Source organism: Solanum stenotomum, chromosome 4 (assembly GCF_019186545.1).
Source record: "Solanum stenotomum isolate F172 chromosome 4, ASM1918654v1, whole genome shotgun sequence".
NCBI classification, from domain to species: domain Eukaryota; kingdom Viridiplantae; phylum Streptophyta; class Magnoliopsida; order Solanales; family Solanaceae; genus Solanum; species Solanum stenotomum.
Genome location: NC_064285.1, coordinates 54,671,050 through 54,681,712, shown reverse-complemented (window position 1 = coordinate 54,681,712; position 10,663 = coordinate 54,671,050). Strand labels below are relative to the sequence as shown.

Below are 10,663 nucleotides of genomic sequence, written 5' to 3'. Positions count from 1 at the left end.
CAATTGTATTTTAACTATGAGGGGAGCCGGTAGTATGTCATGGCCCCCGTCCTATCTATGTATGTAGAGGTGTGTGTTGGACAAGTATTTTGTAAATGAGCTTGACTCTTGTTCTATGATGTCATTTTGAAATGATTTGCCCTTAGTCCCTATTTCCCGTTAATTAATGTTGAATGTACTTCCGCGACCGATAAAGTGTGATGACAAGTTTGAGAGGCTTGTTTGGGGTCCCTTCGGGTTCCTCATTCGCCATGTCACGTCTAGGCCCTAGGCTTGGGTCGTGACAGTTACTCATAGTGGAAAGGTAGCAATAGGCGATGTGACAGGCAATGAAGAAGCTCAAATGCATGAAGAAGACAAACGTATGGAGGAATAAGAGACACCTATCCATCAAAGCATTGCAAAAGAACCACAAAAAGATGTGGAGAAACACAATCCAATCCCAAGAGTTATGCAACCTTTACCCAAAATATCTCCTTCATTTCCCCAACGTCTTAAGAAGAAGAATGAGGATGAGAAGTTCAAGAAGTTTTTATCGGTTTTCAAGACATTATCAATTAATCTCCCTCTAGTGGAAGCATTGGTGGAAACGTCGGGTTATGCCAAATTTAAGGAGTTAGTCACAAAGAAAAGGAGCTTGGATTTTGAGACAATCAAAGTTTCTCATAGTTGTAGTGCAATTATGACTAATGAGCTGATCAAAAAGAGAGAAGATCCTGGAGCGTTCACCATACCTTGCACCATCGGCATGCTCCAATTTGCTAAAGCCCTATGCGATTTGGGAGCAAGCATCAACCTAATGCCATATGCGATCTATAAACAACTTGGGTTTGGTGAACCGAAAGCCACAACAATGAGACTCTTGATGGCGGATCGATCAATTAAATATCATGTGGGGATACTATATGACATCTTGTTAAAGGTTGACCTATTCATTTTCCCAACTGATTTTGTCATTCTTGATTTTGAAATAGATGCTGAAATTTCCATCATTTTGGGAAGACCATTCTTGGCAATCGGGAGAGCGTTGTTGGATGTTGAAAGCGGAGAACTGAAGTTTCAGGTGAATGAAGATGAAGTAACATTTAATGCTTGTAAGTCAATGAAACACCCAAGTGATATTCACGTGGTTTCCACTATTGATGTTATTGATGAGGCGGGGGCTAGTGTGAGCCATTTGATGTGTATGAGTGAACCACTTAAAGTTGTGCATGCTAACTATAATGAATTTGAAACTCAAGGCTATGAAGAGGTAGTAGCTGCTCTTTCAGGCTTGGGGGGGCGGGGTATTCAAAGACTCTATTGAAGTTGGACATTGATCTAAAAAATCGAGAAAGTCCTCCCGCAAAGCCATCAACAGAAGAACCACCAAATCTGGAGTTGAAAGTACTTCCCTCCCATCTCCGATATGCTTTCTTTGGGGAAACTAACACCTTATCGGTGATCATTGCAGCTGACTTACTTGAATGGCAGGTAAAATTGCTCCTTGAGGTGTTGAGAAGACATATCAAAGCTATAGGTTGGACTATTGCTGACATAGTGAGCATTCCTCCCGGTATTTGAACTCACAAAATTCAGCTTGATAGTGATTGTAAGTCCAGTGTTGAACATCAACGGGAGATTGAACCCATCGATGCAAGAGGTGGTGAAAAAGGAGATAATAAAGTGGTTGGACGCAGGTGTGATCTACCCTATTGCAGATAGCAAATGGGTAAGTCCGGTACAATGTGTACCGAAAAAAAGAGGCATCACAGTAGTATGAAAAGGGAGAGCTTGTATCTATGAGACCGGTGACCGGATGGAGAGTATGCATGGATTATCGAAAGTTAAATTCGTGGACTGAAAAGGATCACTTTCCCATGCCTTTCATGGATCAAATGCTTGATCGACTCTCAGAGAGAGGTTGGTATTTCTTTTTGGATGGGTATTCTGGTTATAACCAAATCTCCATTGCTTCGGAAGACCAAAACAAAACCACCTTCACTTGCCCATACGGAACTTTTGCCTTCAAATGAATTCAATTCGGGTTATGTAATGCTTTGGCAACATTTCAACGCTGTATGTTATCTATTTTTGCTGACATGGTGGAAGATTCAATGGAGGCATTCATGGATGACTTCTCGATTGTGGGTGACACTTATGAAGCATGTTTAACACACTTAGGAAAAGTTCTCCAAAGATGTGTGGAGACAAATTTGTTCCTAAATTTGAAAAAATGCCACTTCATGGTTAAGGAAGGTATAGTTCTTGGTCATAGAGTGTCGCAAAAGGGGCTGGAGGTTAATAAAGCGAAGATTGAAGTAATTTAGAAGTTACCACCACCAATTTCAGTGAAGGGTGTTCGTAGTTTCTTGGGACATGCCGGTTTTTACCGGAGGTTCATCAAAGACTTCTCAAAGATTGCACATCCTCTATGCAAACTCTTGGAGAAGGAGGGTTTTGATGATGCTTGCATGGTGGCTTTCAAGTGCTTGAAAGAAAAATTGGTCTCCACCCCGGTTATCATTAGTCCTGATTGGTCAGAATCCTTCAAAGTAATGTGTAATGCAAGTGGCATGACATTAGGTGTTGTATTGGGGCAAAAACACAACAAGCTATTTCACCCCATTTACTACGCAAGTAAAACTCTAAATAGTGCTCAACGTATCTATACAATTACAGAAGAAGAGTTACTTGCGGTAGTTTATGCGTTTGAGAAGTCCGGGCATACTTGCTAGGTACTAAAGTGGTTGTTCACACTGATCATATTGCACTGCGTTATCTGATGGCAAAGAAGGATGTCAAACCAAGATTAATAAGGTGGGTGCTACTATTGCAAGAATTCGACTTTGAAGTCAAACATATGAGAGGTTGTGAAAATTAGGTGGCTGACAACGTATCAAGATTGGAAGGCAAGGAAAATGAAGATCTAGAGATCAACATAAATGATTCTCTTCCCGATAAATAGGTATTCACGATTACTCTCAAACAACCTCTTTGGTATGCTGATTTTGCCAATTACGTAGTGTGTGGATTAATGCCGAACGAACTAAACTTCTACCAACAAAAGAGGTTCTTGTTCAATGTTAAGAAGTAATTTTGGGATGAACCATATTTATTCAAAGTGTGTGCATACCATATCATTAAAAGATGTGTTCCGAAAGAAGAAACCATCGAAATTCTCCATGCTTGTCATGCTTCACCAGTTGGGGATCATCATGGTGGTGTACGTACAGCTGCTAAAGTCCTCCAAAGTGACTACTACTGGCCGTCACTCTACAAAGATGCTTATGAGTTTGTCAAGAAGTGCACTCCATGTCAGAAAAACAAAGTGGAGTGTCCAAAAGACACAAGTTGCCTCTTACGCCCATTTTAGAAGTTGAATTATTTGATGTTTGGGGAATAGATTTCATGGGCCCATTTGTGAGTTCGTTTGGTAAATCGTTCGGTGACTCGCTGATGTGCTTAGACAACCTAATTTTTCCCGCTCTTTTATTCCATCTCGGATAGCTTAACTCAATGATTGTTTGGGAATGTTACAAGTCCATTAAACGAAGCGCCAACCTGTTCAGCGACATCCTTCATCTCCACCGATTTGTCCCTTTCTGAGAATGTTGCACACTGGAACTTAGGGCAATATCAGGACCATTGGGTGCACCACCGAGGTATTCAGCGACTGTTTCATTTTCTCGCCAACTGGGCGCTTAGTGAAGATTCCTCGTCACCTTGCTCTGCATGTTTACATTCTATAATTTTATCTTTATTTGTTAGTTTTTATTTTTATTCTTATTTTATTTGTGGGAGTGTTCGTTCTCTACTCACATTCGGGACAATGTTGAATGCTTTTGGTGGGGGTGTGTGCTTGGTCAGTGAGTCCCTTGTGTGCTTGGACCCTTGTGGAAAAAAAATTGCCACTTCTTGTGTGTTTAATTGTGGTTGTTCTTGTACAAACTTGAGTATCAATTATTATCAATACCGATGATTTGAATGGTGCTTTCAATCGAACAAAAAAAATTAATATGCGGCTACGATAAGGCCAAATGAAGTTGCATAGACAATATGTGAACTTTTTGCATTTCTTTGTGACTAGCCGATTATCGAATTGAGTCTCTTGTGATGAGCATTGCACAACGAAAGTGCAGAGTCTTGTTTGATATTGGTGTCAATGCCTTGTGTGATGAGCTTACCGTGAACCATGTGTGATAACAACTAGAATTTGCCCCGTTGGTCCAGTTGACTAAGTGATGCAAGCTCTTGAAATGATCTTAGGCAACAATTTCGAAGAGTGAACCAATTTGACATTATACCTCTTTTGTGGCCTACCTTATGAGTGTGTGAACTTTGCTTGAACCCTCTTTGAGCCCTGTCCTTTTCTTGGAAGAAACTTGAGCAAATGAGACCTCTTTCTATCCCTTCACCCGTAATCCTCATGAAGTGTGGTTTGTTTGAATAGCCAACTTAGGCCAAAAGCCTAAGTTGGGGGTGTGGTGAAAAGAGAAGGTAAATCAAGAAATGCAAAAGAAGTCCCCCTTGAGCCATAGTTGTGAGAAAGATGGAACCCCTCCATATATAAAAAAAAAGATAGATTAGATATGAAAAAGAAAAATAACGAAAAAGTTGTGAAATAAAGTTGTGAAAGTTGCAAGAGCAATGGGGTGTCCTGTATTCCATGAGAAGTGAATAATGGGGTGACTTGTGAGCATGAACGCAAATGTTGAAGAAAAGGAAAGAAAGTGTTGTTCATACCACATTTCATGAGGATAGCAGTCATTGATCCTAAATGACCATACATTTACACTTAGCCCGGTTTCAAGCCTTGAAAACACCTTTTTAATCTTAAGTGAGCTGAAACGAATGTTAAGTGGAAAATAAGGGCAAACCTATGTGTGATGTCATGCATGTGTTCATCTTTGAGAGTGTGAGAGTTGTATGTGATTCCATAACTTTAAATTGTTGAAGAATAGTGTGTGAATATGAAATCATCTTTGTGTGAGGGCATTTGAGTACCTTTGTTGAGCTTGAACTTGCATTTGAAGCAAGTATTGTGAACTTGAGAATCTTTGAGAATGATAAGTCACAACTTGAACCTTTGAGTATACAATTGATCCTTGCATGAGTAAGTTGAGTCTTGTTGAGTGCATTCATGATTGAGTCTTTTGTAGCACTGTTTGAGACATACCTTTTGAACTGTTGAACTTGAGTTTTACTAGAGGACAAGCAAAAGTTTAAGTTGGAGATGTTGATTGTCCGAGATTTGGACTCATTAAGGGCTTTATTTATAATGATTTAGTATCCTCAAATGCTTATAATTTTGTGCCACCAACTGATGTAAAACTCTTGCTCTTCAGATATATGGATTGAGGAACAAAGCTAGGACAGAAATGGGCAACATAGAGAACACGAGCAAAAAAAGAGAAGGGAAAAACAACCCTAATGATCGCCAATGTCACTTGGTGACTCGCAAAGTTGCCACTCTACCGCCTAAAGTTACAGAACACTGAGGCTGGATTAGGAGTGGTTTCGGCGAGCAGCAGTTCCACTCAGCGCGTCGCCGATCACATCGGCGATGGATGACCAGGTCGCCAAAAGTACTGATGGAAATCCAGATAAGTGCTGATGGGCGAGATGAAAGGAAAAAGGGCGCATCACGGAATGAGACGGTGATCCCGATCTGGCTTGCCTAAAATTACAGTGGTTGTACTAAGAATAGGGGAAAAAAGAAGGCGAGACGAAGGAGAATTGGCGAGTCACCGACTGGTCGACGAAGCCTGACTTACCTCACCGATTGGTCCCAAACAGCCACACATCAGACTTGCATAAATTGATTTTTTGGAAGAGAGAAAAGGCATTCAAAAATGTGAGGAACAAAAGATTAAGAGCAAAAATACTACCATTGTGGATTTCAAGGGATTTTAGCAAGGTTTCCCATTTGAATTTTGTAATAGAAAAGATTTTAGTAAATTTTAACTTTCTAATTTCGTTTACTCAGCTATGGAAAGCATGGCAAGTATTGAATTTCATCTTTTCACTATGATTGGTTAAAACCCTAACTTTGGGGGTTTGACAATGTGACTAATTATTGAATTTTACTAATTTTGTGTTCTTGATTAGTGATTTTTGGTGTTAATCTGAAGCAGGTCTAAATTATTATGGTGGTTTAATTTTCGTATTGCATATTTAGTGTGATCAATTTCATAGTTTTGTGCTTGCTCGAGAGCGAAGTACGAACCAATGTAGTAATTTGTCATCCTTAGTAGTGGGTCTTGAAGGTTTTAGCTTGAGAAAGTGAAATCCAAGAGCTTGCCTTTATATCCAGCTTGAGAGAGTGGATTTGATGAGAATGTGGGCTGGTCATCTCATAGATCGTGTTGAGGTTCGAGAGAACTCAACACAAATAAGGTAATTGTTCGAGAGAAACTTGCCTTACTTATAGTCCAGTTTACCCGCAGTGAATTAGCATTATCGGTAATGAGATACACCCATTAAGTTGAATTCGACAATTGGTTAGTCAATCCCCCAAGTGTTTTCTAGTTATCTGATTGTTTCTTGTTGATAATTTAAAGTGGGTTGGTAACAACATCCTGAATTTTGACTGTGAAACTCTTAAGTGTTGTGTTGCTCAGCTGCAAAGGTCATTGTCATACTTTCGTATTTGAATTCAAAGAAAGCTACTCTCTGTGGGATCGACTCCAACTTAGTAGGTTGGGTTATATATTGACTAACGATCGTCGACACTTAGAATTGGATGAAGTGTCTTTGAAATGTTAATTAGAAATTCATAGGATTACGTGGTCTTCTAGTATTTTAAAGTTAATGGATAAGTGTGGAGATCGATTGACAAGATAATAAGTTGTAGAAATAGCCTCAGCCCAAATATCACGATGACTCCACAATCCCGCATTTGAGAGAATACGTTCTGTAACTCCATTATGTTAGGGTTTCCCAACAAGAGTCTTGTGTGTAGCAATACCATGACTTGTGCAGAACTCATTGAAATTTGACTCACAAAACTCCAAACCATTATCAGTGCGGAGCTTTTTAATCTTCCTTCCAGTTTTATTCTCAACAAGAGCCTTGAAGTTCTTGAACTTAAGAAAAGCTTCATTCTTATGTCTCAAGAAATAAACCCTAACATTGCGTGAAAAATCATCAGTGAGGGTCTTCATGTAGCATTTCCTCCAAGAGATGGAACATTCCCATATAAAACTGAATTGATATAATAAAGAATACCAAGAGATTGAAGAGTACCTAGAGAAATCAGGTTGTGTTTTAGGTCAGGAATATAAGGAATGTTGGTCAAGGTCATGATAACGCTATCACGGGTACTTATTTGTACAATACCAATTCCAAAAACTTTGCATTGGACCTTATTTCCCATTAGGACAATGCCACATTCAACTTTATCATATGTTGCAAACCAGTCCTTATGAGCACACATATGATATGCATATCTAGTATCAAAAATCTATTCGGACGAGTTTCTTTTATCAATAGAGACAGCCAAAAAAACAACAACTTAGGAATCACTTTTAACAACTCTTGCTTCAGCAACTTTCAACATCTTTTTGTTATTTTCTTCCCTATCCTTTTTATTTTTTAGTTTATAGAAGTCCAAAATACCATGCCCTAGTTTATTGTAATAGTCACATGTCCTGTTGAAATTATGCCCTTTGGATTTAGATCTGAACTTCTTTTAGATGTACTCCCTTTGTTTTGTGATCTACCTCTAACGAACAAGGCCTCACCTTTATCCTCATAATGAACGTCAAGATCAAATTTTTCTTTGGACAACAAATTTTGATTAACATATTCATAGAACAAAGTGTCATTATTTTTATATAACGTAATCTCCTTGAAGTGTCTATAGGTACATGGTAGAGAGACAATTAACAACTCACCCTTGTCCTTATTCTCAATTTTAACATCTTCTTTTTTCAGATCTATTATAATTGAATTGTATTCATCAAGATGACATTGATTGGATAAACCTTCAGACATATGAAGCGTATATAAACGCTCTTTGAGATAGAGTTTATTGGCAAGACTTTTGGTTATATAGAGAGACTCAAGTTTCATCCAAAGACTTGCAGGAGTAGTCTCACGAATAACCTCCTGCAGAACCTCTTTGGAAAGACCAAGTTGAATTGAAGAAAGTGACTTGTCATCCAACACCTCATATTGTTCACCGTTCATAGAATCAGGCTTCTTTGACTTTACTACTCAAGCCTTCTTCAAACCATTGTGTGTGAGAACAACCTTAATCTATATCTTCTAGATACTAAAGCTAATTGTTCCATCAAATTCTAGATATCAAACTTGGTTACAGTAGGCATACTTGAACCTTGTTGTGATATCACTTGTTATGAAATAGAATGTATAAAAAAAAAGACAGATGTAAATAATAGAGAAAGAAATCTAGAAACACAACAAATGACATATAATTTAATGTGAAAACCCAAGTTAGGAAAAAACTACGAGTACTGACAAGCAAATTCACTATGTAGAAGGTAGAGTACAACAAGTCCTTAAGAACTCAAAATAATAAAACAAAAAAAAGGACAAAGAAGGTTCTTTTATTCTTTCATTTTCAGTACAATTGTACTTCTAGGAGTTATAAGAATATAAATATATATCTGTCACAAAGAAATAGAGAATGCCTAGAAAAATAGGCTCCACTTCCAGTGAAATCTGATGCCCAGTAAACTGCACCATAATCCCATGATCTATTTAGCTTTCTTGAAATTATGGAAATATCAAGACAAGCTGGAACATCCATACATGAATAGAAAGATTTAGTGGAAAAAATGAATTTGAGGAAACTCTAACAAATTATGATTTAGCTTTCTCTATCTAATGACATTTTTGTCTCCGTGTATTTCATTCTGTTCATATTGTAATCTTAATTCCAATCAAGAGTTTCTCAACTTCTAAGTTTCATGTGTTTCTATGTGAACTTGAGGAAAAAGATTTGTGAAATTTGCGGTGATACAGGTTTTGAAAAATCAATAATTACATGTTATCATTGTAACAATGTTTATGTCTATAGTTAAGTTCTCTCTCTCTCTATTTTTAGCATGAAAAGGTGGACAATCAGTTAGAAAATCTGAAAGCCACAACTCTTTATCAAGCATCATCACCTTGTGTCATATATATATGTTCCTTGTAAACCTCAAACATTGTCTCAATCCCAAACCCCTTGTTTTTTAGTTTACTTGACATTTCTAAGAGAGACGTTGATTTTTTTTACACAATGGGTTATTCCTCTTGAAGAAATTGCTCGTTAGATTATCTTTCTTTCCTTTTTTGGAATCTATTTTTCATGTTGTGGCACTTAATTCTCATAAATCCTGTCTATATCTTTTATGCATATATAGTCCTCTTCATGTTTTAAAAAAATCATCTTTTTTCTCTTCCTTTGAGATATTGCATGCTGGGGTATTATGTTGATGCACCAGTGGATTGGTGTTGTGAAGAATGTGATATTGGCAAAAGGATAATGTATTCATCAAGTGGGATAGAAAATTTGAGGGATCCAAGTTATATGCCTCTGTTTGTCAAAGTATTGTGCAACAAAAGAAACATAGTAAGATTCATGGTAGACATCATATTAATTGGGAAAAGGAGGTACGGACCGGGAAAAGGAGATACCTACTTGTTGAAGAAGCACTTGGTCTATCATCAAGCACCAAGAAATATGGATCTCCTCTAATAAATATTGTCTCCTCAAGAGTTGTGTCAACCAAATCCATGGAAACCTTGACTCGATGGATTTTTAGCAAGTCTAGAGCTCAAACTACAAACTCTTTTTGTGAGAAGAGCACAGTGCACTAGGCATTAGGATCAACAGGATATACGAAATCTCAGAATCTTCAAATTGCCAAAAACACTGAAGAGAGCAAAAAATAGTACAATTATCTAAAGGTTAAGTGTTCACCACCATCTTTTGTATTCATTACTTAATTTGATTTGTCCTTTTCTCATACTATTATTCTTCGGAAATTTCTTTTTCTAGCATACAATTTGAATAGTTTTTTTAAAATGATGTTGATATTATCTTTCAAATTGATTTTCATTACACCATCAATATCTGTAAAGCTCTCATATAAAAAATTATTTACTTCTGTACTTCCATCCTATTGATGTAGCCTATTTTTAGGCCCGGGTGGTTCTACCAGTCTGGAGCATAAGAGTCCCGATACTGTGAATGAGAGTCAAATGTTGAATTCATATGCAACACACCCTCATGATCCTGTTCTAGTTCCTTGTTGGAAGTAAGAATTGTTCATCGTGTACAGTTATTACTAATTCAAATTCAGCTCATGTCTATTTTTGGATGACCCATCATTGCTAGTAGTCAAGTGACTGACTAACCTATTCTTCGTAATTTCCCTATTGACAAGTACGAAAACATGTATAATAAATTTTGTCAACAAAATAATGTTGGTCTTTGACGAGATGCCCTAGTGGTTAAGGCATAGGACTAACAACTTGGGCATTCTAGGTTTGAATCCCAACTATAACACCTAGTGCACCTATCTGTGCTTGTAGGACGGGGAAGTTTCCCAGTAAATTAGTTGGGGTTCATGCAAGCTGGTAGGGATGGCATTAGTATCGCTAAATAATGAGGCACTAAAGAATATATAACATAATGATAATCTGAATCTGTACTACTTAGTCAGATGAT

The 10,663-nt window shown here is 37.6% G+C and overlaps 1 protein-coding gene across 1 annotated transcript; it reads left to right on the top strand.

Annotated features, from left to right (window-relative positions):
• The first annotated feature begins 451 nt into the window (after positions 1–451).
• LOC125861568 (uncharacterized) lies at positions 452–5,480 on the top strand. Its single transcript, XM_049541433.1, has 4 exons — positions 452–1,252; positions 1,474–1,555; positions 1,602–1,711; positions 5,328–5,480. The coding sequence occupies exons 1-4, from the start codon at positions 452–454 to the stop codon at positions 5,478–5,480; spliced, it is 1,146 nt and encodes a 381-aa protein (XP_049397390.1).
• Positions 5,481–10,663: the final 5,183 nt, after the last annotated feature.